The 18930-nt window shown below is 38.6% G+C and overlaps 1 protein-coding gene across 5 annotated transcripts in view; it reads left to right on the top strand.

The window, feature by feature from the left end:
* Positions 1-14760, top strand: part of Hnrnpr (heterogeneous nuclear ribonucleoprotein R) — a 36931-nt gene extending 22171 nt beyond the window's left edge. For 3 of the 5 annotated variants that reach the window (XM_048350477.1, XM_048350475.1, XM_048350476.1), the window contains 5 exons: positions 2372-2507; positions 6774-6988; positions 10649-10798; positions 13219-13340; positions 13481-14760. In XM_048350477.1, the coding sequence (XP_048206434.1) occupies positions 2372-2507; positions 6774-6988; positions 10649-10798; positions 13219-13340; positions 13481-14093 (1236 nt within the window). In that variant the 3' untranslated portion in view covers positions 14094-14760. The remainder of the gene's footprint in view (positions 1-2371; positions 2508-6773; positions 6989-10648; positions 10799-13218; positions 13341-13480) is intronic. The other 2 variants (XM_048350478.1, XM_048350474.1) reach the window with 1 other exon arrangement.
* Positions 14761-18930: the final 4170 nt, after the last annotated feature.

The raw sequence follows: 18930 nt of genomic DNA, 5'->3' as shown, positions 1-18930 counted from the left end.
GCCAGACAAGAGTGCCAGAGTTCTGTCCCTACCAAGACAGGTAACCTTTCAAAGGTTCTTGGTTTCATTAATGGCTCTGAATTAGTTTCTTTCTTTCTTTCTTTTTTTTTTGGCCAGTCCTGGGGCTTGGACTCAGGGCCTGAGCATTGCCCCTGGCTTCTTTTTGCTCAAGGCTAGCACTCTGCCACTTGAGCCACAGCGCCCCTTCTGGCCATTTTCTGTATATGTGGTGCTGGGGAATTGAACCCAGGGCCTCATGTATATGAAGCAGGCACTCTTGCCACTAGGCCATATCCCCAGCCCTGAATTAGTTTCTTTTTCTTTCTTTCTTTCTTTCTTTTTTTTTTTTTTGTGAGTCCTGGGCCTTGAACCCAAGGGTCTGGGTACTATTCTAAGCTTTTCTGCTCAAGGCTAGTGCTCTACCACTTTGAGCCACAGCTCCACTGCCTGTTGTGGGGTGGTTAATTGGAGATAAGAGCCTCATAGACTTTTCTGCCTAGGTTGGCTTTGAACAGTGATGCTGAGATCTCAGCCGCCTGAGTGACTAAGATTAAAGGTGTGAGCCACTAGCACCCAGCTCAACTAGTTTCTTTGTAACCTGACTCAGTTCAATTTTTGTTATGGGTTTCACTTTCAAACTTATTTTATTAGAAAATTTCAAGTTTCAATTTTTGGCATTATATGACATGATTTTTTTTTTTTTTTTTTTTTTTTTTTTTTTTTGCCAGTCGTGGGCTTGGACTCAGGGCCTGAGCACTGTCCCTGGCTTTTTTTTTTTTTTTTCTTGGCTCAAGGCTAGCACTCTGCCACTTGAGCCACAGCGCCACTTCTGGCGATTTTCTATATATGTGGTGCTGGGGAATCGAACCCAGGGCTTCATGTATATGAGGCGAGCACTCTTGCCACTAGGCCATATTCCCAGCCCATGACTTGATTTCTTAATAATTTTCTTTTAGAAAACTAGTAGGTAAGTATTCTTCAACTAGCATTTATTAAGGAAACCTATTACTAGTGATTTAAAAACATTTTATATCCATAAAATTTTGCAAGTATTTTAATAGATTGAAAGTTTTTGGGGGGCTGGGGATATGGCCTAGTGGCATACATGAAGCCCTGGGTTCAATTCCCCAGCATCACATATACAGAAAATGGCCAGAAGTGGCGCTGTGGCTCAAGTGGCAGAGTGCTAGCCTTGAGCAAAAAGAAGCCAGGGACAGTGCTCAGGCCCTGAGTCCAAGGCCCAGGACTGCCCCCCCCCCCAAAAAAAAAAAAAGTTTTGGTGTTGTGTTTTTTTTTTTGCCAGTCCTAGGGCTTGGACTCAGGGCCTGAGCACTGTCCCTGGCTTCTTTTTGCTCAAGGCTAGAACTCTACTACTTGAGCCACAGTGCCACTTCTGACTTTTTCTTTATATATTTGATACTGAGGAATCGAATCCAGGGCTTCATGTATGCAAAGGAAGCACTTTACCACTAGGCCATATTCCCAGCCCTGAAAGTTTTCGTTTTGTTTTTAAATATAGTATAATTAAACATAGTTGTCATTCGCGTGTATGTGCGTGTGTGCGTGTCCGTCCTAGGGCTTGATCTCAGGGCCTGGGTGCTGTCCCTGAGATTCTTTTGCTCCAGGCTAGTATTGTGCCACTTGAGCCACAGTGCTACTTCCAGCTTTTTCTGAGTAGTTTACTGGAGATGAGGCTCTCGGACTTTCCTGCGTTGGCTGGTTTTGAACATGATCCTTAGATCTCAGCCTTCCTGAGTAGCTAGGATTATAGATGTGAGCCACTGGTTCCCAGCTTTGTTATTCTTTATGTATTCTTTATATATCATTTATCTTAAGGACCCTGAATCATCAGTTTGGGCTATCTTTAAAAGAATTCTCAGGGCTGAGAATATGGCTTAGTGGCAAGAGTGCTAACTTCACATACAAGAAGCCCAGGGTTCAATTCCCCAGTACCACATATATAGAAAACGGCCAGAAGTGGTGCTGTGGCTCAAGTGGCAGAGTGCTAGCCTTGAGCAAAAAAAAAAAGCCAGGACAGTGCTCAGGCTCTTAAGTCCAAGGCCCAGGACTGGCAAAAAAAAATTTAAAAATAATTTCTGATAGATTAAATTGAAGTATAGAATAAGATATTGTAAGGTGAAAAACAATCATTTTTATATGTAAGAGCAGTAGCTTAACAACAAACAAACTTAAAGAAGGGACTGTAACAATGAGGTTGAAACTGTACATTTGTATCATGGCAAGCATGAGGGAAGAACTTAGTGAGTTCAGGACATGGTTGACCTTAAACTATGGAATTTTTTTTAGATTAAGATCATTTGTCCTCAGTTTAGGGGGTTTTGGGGGTCTCTGGTTCTTTTCTTCCTTACAGTGTGACAGCTATGAAATTCGCCCTGGTAAACACCTTGGAGTATGCATTTCTGTGGCAAACAACAGACTTTTCGTTGGATCCATTCCAAAGAATAAGACTAAAGAAAACATCCTGGAAGAATTCAGTAAAGTCACAGGTAAAACAAAAATGTATTTAGAAATTAGTTTTGGAAAATTTGTTATTTGTAAATAATTTATGAATGTTTAAAAAAGATAGCTGTTAAGCTAAAAAGCCTAGATTTTTTTCCTTTCTTCTTTATTGTGGTTTGGACTTAACCATCTCCCTTCTTGGTTTTATGGAATTTTTCCTTCTTTGTTTTATGGAATTTTTCCTTCTTTGTTTTTACTGAAACTTGGCTTTTGTTGGTGTGTGATCAGCAGTCCTCTGGAAGGCTCTCCCCCTCTTGTCTACTTTAGGTCAAGGAGATGATAGTTCTTCCCTCCTTCCTATTGACTGGTCTAGATAACTTTTTATATTGTAAATCCATGGAATTGATTTTATATCATAGGTCCTTATACTTTAATATATAACTGAGGCAATTTAACAAAAGCCTAGCCTTATTTTCATTTATTACACATGATTTAATTTGTTTCCCATTTCTTTTGTGTATGTGTGTGCTTGTCCTGGGGCTTGAACTGAGTGCTATGCTTGAAATTTTTTGTCAAGGCCAGCGCTCTGTCACTTGAGCCACAGCTCTACTTCAGCTTTTTGGTGATTAATTGGAGATAAGCATCTCATGGACTTTCCTGCCCTGGCTGGTTTTGAACTGTAATCCCCATATCTCAGCCTCTTGAGTAGCTAGGATTATAGGTGTGAGTCACTCATACCCAACTTCAATTTTCAAATACTAAGTGGTATTAACTGATCTTATGAGTGACTTCGAAACAGTTTTGGACACTGTATCTCCTTTAAAAAAAACAGTACTGCTTCACAGTTTTGTCATCTAGACATGCTATCCTCTCTCTTTGAAACTGTCATCTAGGGGCTGGGGACATGGCCTAGTGGCAAGAGCGCTTGCCTGGTATACATGAAGCCCTGGGTTCAATTCCCCACCACCACATATATAGAAAATGGCCAGAAGTGGCGCTGTGGCTCAAGTGGCAGAGTGCTAGCCTTGAACAAAAAGAAGCCAGGGACAGTGCTCAGGCCCTGAGTCCAAGCCCCAGGACTGGCCAAAAAAAAACCCCAAAACAAACTGTCATTTATTGTTCCTATTTCAGCCTGTTTTTAATCTGAAGATACCTTCAGGTTGACATTCTTGCTCTTCTGCTCTCAAGTACTGTGTGGATGACCAGTATAAACTCTGATTCTAGGATAGTTCATCTCCAGTTCTTTGCTTAAGCTAGATCTGGTCGGCAGAAATTGTACCTACCCTAAAATCTTGGCTTCTGATGTTCCACTTTGTGGCCACTATAACCTATATTAGTGTTGGTCAGTTGCCTGTTCCAGCGATTCTTTGACTCATCACTTTTTATTGTTTACCAGCTCTTTTCTGGCTTCATGTACATGTACACATGCAGGTATTTATTAAACATGGCATCATGAATTGGTATGAATGGTGAATAAGATAGTCTTTTTCTGCCTTCATAGAGCCTAGATTCTGGGAAAGGAATTCAGACCAACATTGTTTTTAAATCTTAACATATTGTGGTAAAATAATCTGAAAGGGGAAATACAAAGTATTGTTCCCGTTTCCATGATTGTAAAGGCTTCTGATAGGTGACATTTCAAGAGGTGAAGGATAAAGTGGATATAGCATACAAAGAGCAAAACAAGTGCATTCCAAGAGATGAATGCATATCAAGTCTCCAAGGCAAGAAAGAACTTGATATATTAAAGAAATCGAGAATAGGCCAGTGTTAGAAGGTAAAGTTGGGAATACACTTTATAGACTATGTAAAACATTTGGATTTCATTGCATACAGATGAAAAAACATTTGAAAGTCTTAAGCAATGAGTAATACTTGTTTTGTGTTTGACAGAATGTTATTTCAACTTTTATGTGAAAAGAGGATTGGAGTTAAGGGTTAGGAACAGTAGTTGGTGAATTAGGTGAGGTTGTAAGATATTAGATTAGATGGAATACTGCGATAGGATAATTGTGGGAATGGAAAGAAATAAATGTGTTTGAAATTGGGTAGGAGAGATGAAGTAAACAAGCTGGGTGCTGGTGGCTCATGCCTGTAATCCTACCTATTCAGAAAGTTTAGATCTGAGGATTTCAGTTCAAAGCCAGCCTGTGCAGGAAAGTGTGCGAGATGCTTATCTCCAATTAACCACCATAAAATGAGAAGTGGTGCTGTAGCTCAAAGTGATAGAGATCTAGTCTTGAGCACAGAAGCTCAGGGCCAATAGCCTCCAGGCCCAGAGTTCAAGCCCCATGACCAACTCACACACAAAAAAAATTAGGAAACAACAATGTGTCATTAGTTTCTGGCTTGAGAACCTAGTGAGTGGCCTTATTTATTATATAGAAGAGCCTAGGGAAGACAGATTTGGCCCATAACTTGTGCTCTTTTAGAAATTTCCTATTACAATCATGGCGGGGGGCGGGGGGAAACGTGTTAAGCAACAGACACATTCGGAGGTTAGAAGTCTGGGCTAGGAATTAAATAAGCTTTTTTTTTTTTGGCCAGTCCTGGGGCTTGAACTTAGGGCCTGAGCACTGTCCCTGGCTTCTTTTTGCTCAAGGCTAGCACTCTCACTTGAGTCACAGCACCACTTCTGGCCATTTTCTATATGTGTGGTGCTGGGGAATTGAACCCAGGGCTTCATGCATATGAGGCAAGCACTCTTGCCACTAAGCCATATCCTCAGCCCTGTATAGATGGTTTTAAAAATCGGACTAAGCCAGGTGCTGGTGGCTCAAGCCTGTAATCCTAGCTCTTCAGGAGGCTGAGATCTGAGGAACTCTGTTCGAAACCAGCCCTTGTAGGAAAGTCCATAGGACTATCTCCAATTAATCACAGAAAAAGTATAGCCTGAAGTGGCACCATGGCACAAGTGGTAGAGCACTAGCCTTGAGAAAAAGAAGCCAGGGACACTGCTCTGGCCCTGAGTCTAAGCCCTAGGACTGGAAAAAAACCAACACCACCTGTAATCCCAGCTCCTAAAGAGACTGAAATCTGAGGTTCGAGATTGAAAGTCAGCCTGAGCAGAAAAGTCCATGAGACTCTTATCTCCAATTAACCAGCACAGAGTCCAAAGTGGCCAGATGCCAGTGGCTCATGCCTATAATCCTAGTTCCTTAGGGAGCTGAAATCTGAGAATCATAGTTTGAAGCCAGGAAAGTTTATGGGACTCTTACCTCCAATTAGTCACTAAAAAGAAGTCAAAAATAGAGCTATGCGAGTGCTTTCCTTGCACAAAAAGCTCAGGGACAGTGCCTAGGCGCTGAGTTCAAGCATCAGGAATGGCTGAAAAAAAGGAGTAGTTGGTATGACCTACAAAAATTTTCACGGAGAAAGAAGAGCAGGGGTAATCTGGGCACTGATGGCATACACCTGTAATTCTAGCTATTCAGGAGGCTGAGATCTGGGGATCTCAGTTAGAAGCCTGCCCGACCAGAAAAGTCCATGAGATTCTTATCTCCAATAAACTACACAGAAAAAGCCAAAAGTGGCATTGTGGATCAAGTGGCAGAGTCCTAGCCCTATGCAAAAGCATTTGAGGGATAGCACCCAGTCCTTGAATTCAAGTCTCAGTACTGGCACAGGGGGAAAAAAAACAACGGCAAGGGGGCTGGGGATATAGCCTAGTGGCAAGAGTGCCTGCCTCGGATACACGAGGCCCTAGGTTCGATTCCCCAGCACCACATATACAGAAAACGGCTAGAAGCGGCGCTGTGGCTCAAGTGGCAGAGTGCTAGCCTTGAGTGGGAAGAAGCCAGGGACAGTGTTCAGGCCCTGAGTCCAAGGCCCAGGACTGGCCAAAAAAAAAAAAAAAAAAAACAACGGCAAGAAGACTGACATCAAAACATCATCAACAGTGATGACCTTCTTTCTTGGTAAAAAGTCTCCACCCTCTCAACCTGGATACTGGCAATTGAACACAGGGCCTCACACATGATCTTTCACTTTTGTAATATTCTCGGTACAAAATAATGACTTTTAACTTAGGTTTAAGGAGGGTTGTTTTGCCATCATTGAAAGTCAGTTCTCTTCATTTTATATAAATAATTTGGCTTGTAAGGTGCTTTCATAAGTTTTGAGATCATGTAATAGCAAACATAGTAAAAACGTAGTAAAAACATTATAGAATGTAAAGTACTTTAATTATCTGCTAGGTAATTAGTGCTTCATTTTGAAGATTCTTCTGTTTTATGCTCATTGGCAAGTGGATTTAGATCTACCTAATCACTAGATGTGTGGTGGATGCTTTTGGCTTATATATCTGGCTGTTGGTTTAACAGAGGGTTTGGTGGACGTTATTCTCTATCATCAACCCGATGACAAAAAGAAGAATCGGGGATTCTGCTTCCTTGAATATGAAGATCACAAGTCAGCAGCACAAGCCAGACGCCGGCTGATGAGTGGAAAAGTAAAAGTATGGGGAAATGTAGTTACAGTTGAATGGGCTGACCCTGTTGAAGAACCAGATCCAGAAGTCATGGCTAAGGTAAATGCAGTTGCTTGGGTAGGGGTAGGTTGCTTCTCATTTTACTATTGTACTTGGAACAGATTTCAAGCCAGATGCTGTTAGCTCACACCTGTGATCTTAGCTGCTAGGAGGCTGAGATCCTAAGATTGTGGTTCAAAGCCAGCCTGGGCAAAAAAGTCCATGGGACTCTTACCTTCTATTAACCACCTAAAAATCAGAAATGGAGTTGTGGCTTTAAGTGGTAGAGTGCTAACCTTGAACAAAAAAGCTCAGGGACAGCGCCCAGACCCTGAGTTCAAGTCCCATGATTGACAAAAGAAAAAAGAATGAGGGCTGGGAATGTGGCTTAGGGGTAGAGTGCTTGCCTAGCATGCATGCAGCCCTGGGTTCTATTCCTCAGCACCACATAAACAGAAAAGGCTAGAAATGGCTCTGTGGCTCAAGTGGTAGAGCACTAGCCTTGAGCACAGAGAGGCTCAGGGACAGTGCCCAGGCTCTGAGTTCAAGCTCCAGGACTGACCCCCCCCCCTAAAAAAATATTTAAACTTGGTGAAAATAAATGCAAATTGTAGTGCTTGACTGTAATTCCTTAAGACAAGGAACTAATTAACACAGAAAGAAATAACCTGTCTTTGTGTGCAGAAATTTCTACCACCCATCTTTTCCTGGAAATTAAATGTAGTAAAGGAATTTAAGTTCAAGTAAAGGAATTGAACTTAAATTCCTTTACTTAACTATTTCATGAACATAGAGTGTTTGTCTAGTGGCAGGTACTCGTAAGGGGTACAGAGGTTTTAACGAAACAAACAAGATAAAGATCATAGACTTCCTAAGCTAAGTAGAGTAGAATGATAATTTTCATCATTGTGAAAGTTAAAATGTGTACTATGAAATATATGTAGTAACAAACCCAATTTTTGAAAAAGAAACAAAGATCTTGAATAAGGGGAGAAAGTAATGCTTTGGTGATTTTTAAATTACAATTTTTATTAACCCTCCCCTCCCCTTCTGCCTCCCTCCTCCTCCTCTCTCCCTCTCAAGACAGGATCATGCTATGTAGCCCAAGTTAGCTTCAGACTTGGCAGATCTCTTGGCTTAGCCTCTTGAGTGCTAAGATTTCAGTGTTACAGTTCATTGAAAATTCTTTGCCAAATTGAGTTAGTTTTATAATCAGTCAAAACCTGATGACTCAAGTCTATCTTTTCTATGTTTCTTTTTTCTTTTTTGTTGTGCTGGCATTGAGATCAGGGTTCATTGTTAAGCAAATGCTTGAATCATACCTCCAAGTCCCCCTCAGTGTATCTTAATTAAAAAGAGATTTTTTGCTATTGAATATTTTGCTTATTTATTATTTGATTACCTGATAGGTGCTTTATCTGTTGCTTGAACTATGCCCCCCAGCCTTTTTTGCTTTAGTTACTTTTCAAATAGGGTCTCCAGTTCATGCCTAAGCTAGTCTAGACCACAATCTTCTTATGTCCATGATAGATAGCTGGCTTGGACCACCAACCACAACCTTTTTACCCTGGCTGGCTTCAAATTGTGATTGTCTTGATCTCAGTCTCCCCATGTAGCTAGGATTAGAAGTTTGAGCCACTGTGTCCATCTTAATGTGTGTGTGTGTGTGTGTGTGTGTGTGTGTGTGTGTGTGTGTGTGTGTGTGTGTGTGTTTGTGTTTGCCAGTCCTGGGGCTTGGGACTCAGAGCCTGAGCACTGTCTTGGGCTTCTTTTTGCTCAAGGCTAGTACTCTACCACTTGAGCCACAGCTTTTTCTGTATATGTGGTGCTGATAAATCAAACCCAGGGCTTCAATGTATACAAGGCAAGCACTCTACCACTAGGCTATATTCCCAGCCTGTTGTTTATTTTGTAGTGCTGGCGATTAAAACTCAGGTACTTCCAGATGCTAGGCAAGTACTGTGCCACCAAGCTGTATCCCTAGTCCTCCATTGAACTTTTTCTTTTTTTCTTGTCAGTTGTGGGGCTTGAATTCTGGGCCTGGGTGCTGTCCCTGAGCTCTTTTGCTCAAGGCTAGCTCTCTACTACTTTTGAGTCACAGCACCACTTTGGGTTTTCTGCTGGTTCATTGAAGATAAGAATCTCTTGAACTTGTAGCTGGGAATGTGTCTTAGTGGTAGAGTGCTTGCCTAGCATGCATGAAGCCCTTGGTTCAATTGCTTAGTACCACATAAACAGAAAAAGCTGGAAAGTGGTGCTGTGACTCAAGTGATAGAGAGCTTAGCCTTGAGCAAAATAAGTTCAGGGACAGTGCCCACGCTCCTCAGTTCATCAAGCCCCAGGACTGGCAAGGAGGGGGGAAAAAAAGGATCTCACGAACTTTCCTGCCTGGGCTGGCTTTGAACTGCAATCTTCACATCTCAACCTCTTAAGTAGCTAAGATTACAGGTGCAAGCCACCAGCACCCAGCTTGACTTTTCCTTTACTTAGCAGTATAACTTTTTTAGGGATAGTGCTATGTTTCCCTCTGTAGGAGGTCTTTCTTACTGTTGACAAATAGCATATGATCAAACTTCTGTCTGTTGTCTTAGTGTTGTTATGGTTAGCTTTTCACTCTGTATGCATTTTCTCTTTTTCTTTTGTTTTTGTGCCCGTCCTGGGGCTTCAACTCAGGGCTTGGGCACTGTCCCTCTGCTTTTTTGCTCAAGACTAATGCTCTAGCACTTGAGCCACAGCTCCACTTGGTGGTTAATTGGAGATAAGCATCTCATGAACTTTCCATCTCAGGCTGACTTTTGAATTGCAGTCCTCAAAACTGCCTTCTCAGTAGCTAGGATTATAGGGGTGAGCTACTGGCACCCAGCCATTTAATTTTTAATATGTTTGAAGAACCATATGTATTTCTTTGTATGTATAATATATTTGTAAATTTCACCTACTTTTCATTTATTGAACTTTTTCTTATATTTATGTTGCTCTGATGCAAAAAATATGTTTGTGTTGTAAGTTGCAAATATTTTTTCATGTGATTTGACTTTGCTTGTGGGTTTTTTTTTTTTTGCCGTTTAGAAACTGATTTTAAGTAATTGAATGTATTACTCCTCCCCCCCCCCCCTTTTTTTTTTGCCAGTCCTGGGGCTTGGACTCAGGGCCTGAGCATTGTCCCTGGCTTCTTTTTGCTCAAGGCTAGCACTCTGCCACTTGAGTCACAGCGCCACTTCTGGCCATTTTCTGTTTATGTGGTGCTGGGGAACTGAACCCAGGACTCTCATGTATATGAGGCAAGCACTCTTGCCACTAGGCCATATCCCCAGCCCTGTCCCCTGGTAGTTTTTAAGTTATTTTTTCATATGTACTCTAGAAAGTTATCGAGTAGGGGAAAAAATAAACACTTGTTTTAGGGGGGACCTAGGGGCCATGTTAAATTTGTGAATTAACTTAGTAATAATATGTGTTGGTTCATGAACATTCTGTTTGTAATGTTAAGTGTTTTAATGATGAATAGAGAATTTGGGAAACTAAACTGTTAACTTAAAAATTAACTAAATTGGTAACAAATGTTGGGATTGCTTTCTAGACAGTCTTGTACTTTATGTGACAGCATTTTTAGCACTTAATGCTTTAGCGAAGAGAAGCCTATATGCCACGAAGACAGGAAATATTTAAGACTTCAGTAAAATTAAGTAGCCAATATCAATTTAGCATATTTGTTGTTATTAGGTGAAAGTTTTATTTGTGAGAAACTTGGCTACTACAGTGACAGAAGAAATATTGGAAAAGTCATTTTCTGAATTTGGAAAACTTGAAAGAGTAAAGAAGTTGAAAGATTATGCATTTGTCCATTTTGAAGACAGAGGAGCCGCTGTTAAGGTAGAAGTTACAAGGTTTTTCTTGGTATTTTAATTTTGTTGTTGAAGCTTTATAAACACACAAAGGACTTTAAAAATAAAATCGACTTTTAGCTTTTTTTGTTGTGTGGTGTCAGAGGATGGAATTTCAGGCCTCATTCATATTAGACAAGCATTTCACCCCGAGACACACTTTACATCCTTGGTTTTAGCTGTGAAACTTTCTCCTAATCATGTCTATAAAGAGGTAGTATAACAGGTAAGATTCCAAAGACAGATTATTACTGAGTTTATGATCTCTATTTTTGTAAGCCTAAGGTATGATAGCATGATGTCTTGGAAGTATTACATGATAACAATTAGTTACTGTAAATACTAAACAGGTATAGAAGTTTTATTCCTGCTATGTTTACCTACATTCTATGGACCTGTGAGAGAAAAGGAGAAATGTACATGACTTGCCATACAGTATAGCATTTAATTCACTAGATGGGTACTAAAGAAATAGTTCCTCACAATTTTACCTTTAGTTGTTACATTTCTAGTCATTTTAGAGTTAGAATAATATTGACTGTTTTGCTGGTTTCAATAATTATTAGATATTTCTTGTTTGTCATAGTTGATTTAAATCCTTGGTGATAGTAATAAAAATGGCAAAAGTATTTTATAGAGTGTCTGGAATATAAATCTAAATATGCTGCTGCTGTTTATAATAGATCAGCACCATCTTTAAAGGGTGAACTTTCCAGTTTCTTCTTATTTCTGCCTTCTTCACTGGGGTGTCTGGAATATAAACCTAAATATGCTGCTAATAATAGACCAGCACCATCTTTAAAGGGTAAACTTTACAGTTTTTTCTTATTTCTGCCTTCTTCCCTGGGGGAGAGGGCAACCAAGACAGAATGCTTAAGTGTCTGCTTTATGTAATTAGGAAGATGGATCCAAAATGCTAGTGACTCAAGTTTGGTTGTTTTTCTACATGTTCTGTTGGTAGTGTATTGTCACTTCTAATTTGAGCATTTTTTCCCCCTGCCAGGCTACTTACTGCTTTAAAACGAGTCTAGTGTAGGGTTTTTCATTTGTTTTTGTGGTGCTGGGGATCAAATCCAGAGCCTCCAGCATAGTAGGTAAGCGCTTTTATCACTAAGCTACACCCCAGTCCCAGTGTAGAACTGACTTGCTTCCTCGTGGGATTAAGGAAATACAAGATTCATAACTTGGTATATGTATAGTCCAATTTTCTTTTGTTTGGCTTCTGAAATTTCCAATAGTATAGAACCACTAAAATATAATACATATAATACTTTATATTCCTTTTGATTTTGTTGGTATTGAATAATAACTCAGTAGAAAAATACTTATAATAACTTGTTTTATAAGTCACCAAAGAAACTTACCAAACAAAATTTCTAGTCCAGAAACTTGAGAGTTACTCTCCAGTATGGTCTGGGCACAGTATTGATACTCCATTCTTTTGCTTGTAGCCTAAAATCCTGGTGTTTTGTTTTGTTTTATGTGTGTGTGTTTTTGTCCCAGAGCTTGAACTCAGGGCCTGGGCATTGTCCCTTAGCTTCTTTGGCTCAAGGCTAGCTAGCACTCTACCACTTGAGCCACAGAGCCACTTCCAGTTTACTGGTTGTTAAGTGGAGATAAGAGTCTTACAGGGCTGGGAATATGGCCCAGTGGCAAGAGTGCTTGCCTCCCATACATGAAGCCCTAGGTTCAATTCCTCCGCATCACATATACAGAAAGTGCCCGGAATGGCCAGAAGTGGCGCTGTGGCTCAAGTGGCAGAGTGCTAGCCTTGACAAGGACAGTGCTCAGGCCCTGAGTCCAAGCCCCAGGACTGGCAAAAAAAAAAAAAAAGTCTTACAGACTTTCCTGCCCAGGTTGGCTTCAAACTTCAATCCTCAGAACTCAGACTCTGAGTAGGTAGGATTATAGGTGTAAGCCACCAGCACCTGGCTAGGCAGGTGTTTTGCTTTTTAAAAGGCAATAGGAAGATATCAACTTTGTTCTCAATGTAATGTATATGGAAATTTCCAAGGTAGAAAGGAAGGAGTACTTTTTTTTTTGCCAGTCCTGGTGCTTGAACTCAGGGCCTGGGTACTGTCCCTGAGCTTATTTTTGCTCAAGGCTAGCACCCTGTCACTTTGGGCTTTTTCTGTTTCTGTGGTACTAAGGAATTGAACCCAGGGCTTGATACATGCTACGCAAGCACTGTACCACTAAGCCACATCCCCAGCCTGAAGGAGTACTTTTTGATTAAAAAAAAAATTTTTTTTTTTAATTTGAAGGACTTCTTTTTTTAAGAAAAAAACTTGTGGCTAGATTTATTTCATAAATCAATTGTGAAGTCATTTACTGAGCATATTAAATTATGACTTTGTTATGTTTCTAAATAACTTTCTTATAAAATCATTTTTTTCTAATTTTGTATAGGCTATGGATGAAATGAATGGAAAAGAAATAGAAGGGGAAGAAATTGAAATAGTGTTAGCTAAGCCACCAGACAAGAAAAGGAAAGAGCGTCAAGCTGCTCGACAGGCTTCCAGAAATACTGCGTGAGTCTATATTTTAGTAGATTTATCTTGGAATGAGGAATACTTGATAGTAGAGATCAAATGAATAAACAAAATCAGGATGAGTGTAAGAGTCTTGAAATAAATTAAACTTTCCCCCTTTTCTCCCTTTTCCTCCTCAGCTATGAAGATTATTACTATCATCCTCCTCCTCGAATGCCTCCTCCAATGAGAGGTCGAGGTCGTGGTGGAGGGAGAGGTGGATATGGCTACCCTCCAGATTACTATGGCTATGAAGATTACTATGATGATTACTATGGTTATGATTATCACGACTATCGTGGAGGCTATGACGATCCCTACTACGGCTATGATGATGGCTATGCAGTAAGAGGAAGAGGAGGAGGAAGGGGAGGGCGAGGTGCTCCACCACCACCAAGGGGGCGGGGAGCACCACCTCCAAGAGGTAGAGCTGGTTATTCGCAGAGGGGGGCACCTTTGGGACCACCAAGAGGTTCTAGGGGTGGCAGAGGGGGTCCTGCACAACAGCAGAGAGGTCGTGGTTCCCGTGGAGCTCGGGGAAATCGTGGGGGCAATGTAGGAGGCAAGAGAAAGGCAGATGGGTACAACCAGCCTGATTCCAAGCGTCGACAGACCAACAACCAACAGAACTGGGGGTCCCAGCCCATCGCTCAGCAGCCGCTTCAGCAAGGTGGTGACTATTCTGGTAACTATGGTTACAATAATGACAACCAAGAATTTTATCAGGATACTTATGGGCAACAGTGGAAATAGACAAGTGAGGGCTCGAAAATGATACTGGCAAGATACGATTGGCTCTAGATCTACATTCTTCAAAAAACAAAATTGGCCTAACTGTTTCATCTTTTAAGTAGCAATTTGCTGCCATTTGTATTGAGCTGAAGAAATCACTATTGTGTATATATTCAAGTCTTTTTATTTTTCTTCTTTTCAAAGATGCTCTTGGACATTATTGGGCTTGCAGAGTTCCCTTATTCTGGGGGTTACAATGCTTTTATTGTTGTAGGCTTCATTTTAGCTTCAGCAAAAGCTGTTAAATCATGATTTTGCAGAAACCTTTGGTTTGGACAGTTTCCTTTTTTTTTTTTTTTTGATTTGGGATAGATTACATAGGAGTATGAAGTATGCTGTAAATAAAAATACAAGCTAGTGCTTTGTCTTAGTAGTTTTAAGAAATTAAAGCAAACAAATTTAAGTTTTCTTGTATTGAAAATAACCTATGATTGTATGTTTTGCATTCCTAGAAGTAGGTTAACTGTGTTTTTAAATTGTTATAACTTCACACCTTTTTGAAATCTGCCCTACAAAATTTGTTTGGCTTAAACGTCAAAGCCGTGACAATTTGTTCTTTGATGTGATTGTATTTCCAATTTCTTGTTCATGTAAGATTTCAATAAAACTCAAAAATCTATTCAAAACATTACCTATTTCAAATTCAATTGTGTCCTAAAACATTATTTTATTCGTAATATTTGCAAGGAATATTGTTTTCAAAGTATAACTGCCTATGTGAGTGATCAAATTCATGCAAATTTTCTTGTCTTTTCCAAGATGTATCGTGGATATAAGATTGAGGATTAGCCTAAATTCAAGTATTTATTTCAAATAGCATTTCATTGATTGGTGTTCTCTTACAATCTCTCCTAATTTTGAAATTTTATCCTTTTATTTTTATAAAAAATTTTCAGAGGTTTTTTTTAACATTTTTGCAGGCATTGGATAATTTGCATTAAAACAAATAAAATGGGACTGGGGAAGCAGACTGCAATTTAATTTGACCCACATTCTTTCTATCAAGGATAACTTGTGGCTGAAGACCTTATTGCTGTAAGTGAAAGTACACAGAGGAGACTGTTAGTACTGTGACATCCTTTGCACTGTGGACTAAACTCCAGTTTTAGTATACATGATTGTCACTGGTCACTGTCATTTCAGTTACTAGTGCTATGTAAATTTGCTTTGGGAAACAGTCATGCCTTGTGAGAGAGGCTTTTAGAGATCTGGTAGTTACATCTCTAGCCTTCTGTTACTACCTCTTTTATTTACAATGTCTAATGGCTATTTTTGTTGGCCATGTAGTACCCTATATTTCCTTGTTTCCTCTCGAAATTCTGATGTAGCTTGTGAGTGAGGTGAACAAAAGAACATAAATTTTACAGTGCTAAACATGCACTCTACCACTGAGCTATACCCCCAACCCCTCTAGTTATGTAAGCCAATGGGAGATACTTAAAATGGACACACCATTATTTTTTGTTTGTTCCTGTTTGGTGTCTTTTGTGATAGCAGTATTAAATTTCAGAATCACATGTCACTTAGTTCTTTGTGAGCTTGTTTAGATCATATTTTGGGCCTCTGATAACTTCCACTTTGAATTTAAAAAATTAACATTTTGCCAGTTTATCTCATTTCTTGTTCAAAGTTCACTTGTGGCACAGTATGATAACATGTCTTATAGCCTTCATATTTTGGAGACTGATAAAGGAAATTTTGTGGTCTATTATAGTGGCAAGTTAGCTAGCATGGGTGTTTGGTATGGTTTAGATTCACTTCTTATTATACCCATGCATGCAAATTAAGATACAAATATTCTTTAAATGCTACTTTTAAACTTTAAAAAACTTCAAAAATGAAGTTACAAGTCTAGATTAATCTAGAACTGAATAAATTGTTGATTTTTTTGGAAAGAACAAAATCTACAAAATAAGTTGAGTTGTTCCTATTTTTATGTCACGAGCAAGAAAACCATGACAAAAATTAGAAATGAAATAGAAATGATTCCGAAGAATTAGTTTCTTGGTTCTTCTGTGCCTACCATAAAATAAAAACCTAAAAACCCTAGCACCACCTCAAAAAAATACATCAAAATTTGTATTTCATATAAAATCCCTTCACTGAAAATTATGTTTTGAATTTTTAAAAATGGCCATCTCTTCTCTGTCCTGCTCACTAATTAAAAATATCTGCAGAGGTTCCCTCTAATATTTGCTATGTGGTTTTATGATTTAGTTATTGAAAAAGTATAACCCTATAAATATTAAATTTTACTTCAGAGCTTTTCTTTTTTGATATCTTAAAATTATCACCTGTAGCAACATTCAGAGAAAATAAATTTGGAGCTCAACTTTTCACAAAAGTAACTAATACACAAATCTGAAAACTGTCAATTGAGGGAAATCTTCTAGATATCTATTTAGGAATTTTGTTATTGTTGCTGGCGTTTTTTGTTCTTTTTGGTGTGTGTGTGTGCATGTGTGCGTGCGTGCGTGCGTGTGTGTGTGTGTGTGTGTGTGTGTGTGTGTGTGTGTTTAGGATAGGCCTAAAATTGAGCTCTGAGGAATTTGGCTTTCTGTTCTACTTTTCTATCTTTTCCCCCCAAAACCTGATTGTTAATTATAAGCCTGTCACACTACAGTGTGTGTTAGGAAGTTATACCTACACTGAGGTAGACCTCTTTGTAGATATCCTCCTAAGATTGACAAATATACCTCTTTCCCCATAATGGAATGCTAATTTTTATTTGATCACTCATTTATAGCAGTTGTTTAGATGTATTTTATGAAGGTGTTTTAATTATTTAAAAGCAAAAAGTCCTAATAAGTTGCCAGATTTCTAATAAATTCAAGTTGGTTTGATCAAATTATAATAAAAAATTAGTTACAGTTCCGTAGGTTTTTTTTCTTTTTTCCAAAGAAAAAAGTTCAGAATAATTGTTTTTCATTTTTCTTAGTTACTGGGGTTATTCTGCAAAAGAAAGCCCAATGCTCTCTGTTAGTAGTAGGTAATTTTTCTTGAATGAAACTTTAAATTCTGATTTAGGAACTGAATCTTTTTATAAAGATCAGCATGCATCAAAATGAGTTAATATATTTTAAATTACAAAAGAGAAGGGATATAAAATTCCACTACTAGCATAAAGCCTTATAATACTATTGAAATTCATACATCATTTGCCTTCTGCCCATTTGAATATAATCATACCTATGTTTTATTAATTGTGTATTATTTGTTAAACCAAATCTTTCCAGTAAATACTTACTATAAGGCTATTACTTCTTTTTTATGAAGACTTAAAAATTTGTTAACCATTTTGGTTTTCCAAAAATTTCTATACAAAAGCTATCTAGTATTCCTAAAAGAAAATCAACTGTAGTTAATATTGTATTGTCTTTTATGTGGTCTCATAAATGAGCACCTGAGAAAAAGCCTTATAGAAAGAGTGCACTGGATTTACAAGTGTGTTTATGTTTCTCTTAAGATTGGGAGCTTCTGTTAACTTAGGGGCAGAGTTGTTCTGATTGAATCAGTGGATTGGATTGCAGACTGGAGAATCCATATAGCGAATCCATTAATCAGACATATTTACTTTCACATTAGAAGTTTTTCAACCAGGTCTTTTGAAATGCAAATAAAAGCTTAAAAATACTATTTAGTGAATTGGTCAGAAATTTAATGTAAATATCGGAAGTTATAGTAATCCTAGAATTTTTTCTTTTAAAATATACACATATATTTTATTTAGAGGTTACCAGAAGCTCTGGTTTTGTTTTGGTTTGGTTTTTAATCATTTTCAGATGTTATCCAGAAATCTGCAAGTGTTCTTTTCCTGTTTTAACTCCTTCCTTTTATCACCTGACTATCAGGGAAGCGAGGTTGAGGCTGCCCTGACCTGACATGTCATGATGTCGACTTGCTAGGTGGGGTTCGCTGGGGACGATAACCAGTGGAATTGTTGGTAAGAACTTTTTTTTCTTATTTTTTTTTTTTTTATCAGTAGTGGGACAATGATTTATGGGAGAGTACCCATATCCTATAAGTGGGTAATTATATTGGCCTTGTAGAACATATGAAAAGAACTTCACTCATTTCCAAATTGGTAGCAGATGACAGGAAAGGCCAGCAAATATTAGGTAATGAAATAATCGATAGGATTCCTTACAATCTAAAACATTGGAGAAATAAAGTTGCTTTGTATTACTGTGATTTCAGTTCCTCTGATTCATATTTATTGTATTTTTATTATATAGCTTGGTATATAGTACATTTTAAGAGATATTTATTGCTCACTGATTGTAGGGAAATAATGATTTGAGGGTTTTACACTAGAAGGTAGCTTTTTAAAATCCTCTAAACATAAAATTAAACTTGAAAATTTTCACAGTTTGACAAAACTGTAATATCAGTTTAGTTACATTGATATGACTTTGAGTTAATAAGAAATGATGCAGTTGAAATTTTAAGACCTTGAACATGAACAGAAAATCACAAACATGGGCGTCAGGGTGTAGCTTAGTTGTAGGCTTCATGATTAGCATGCTAGAGTCCCTGGGTTCAATCCTCAGCAAGAAAAGAAACATAGACCTGTTAACTGATAAGACTTGTAGAAATTGGTAGCATTAAGACTCAAAATTAGGTGATCACTAAAGATTTAAAATCTCATCTTTCTGCTGGTGTGGTGTTACATGTCTGTAATCCTAGCATTCAGGAAGTCGAAGCAGGAGGATTTTGAGTTCAAGACCAGCCTGTTTTATTTAATGAGACCTTGTCTCAAAAATCCAGGGCCTGAGATATAGCTCAGTGGTGGAGTGAT

Source organism: Perognathus longimembris, chromosome 7 (assembly GCF_023159225.1).
Source record: "Perognathus longimembris pacificus isolate PPM17 chromosome 7, ASM2315922v1, whole genome shotgun sequence".
NCBI lineage: Eukaryota > Metazoa > Chordata > Mammalia > Rodentia > Heteromyidae > Perognathus > Perognathus longimembris.
This window is presented reverse-complemented; position numbering and strand designations above follow the sequence as displayed.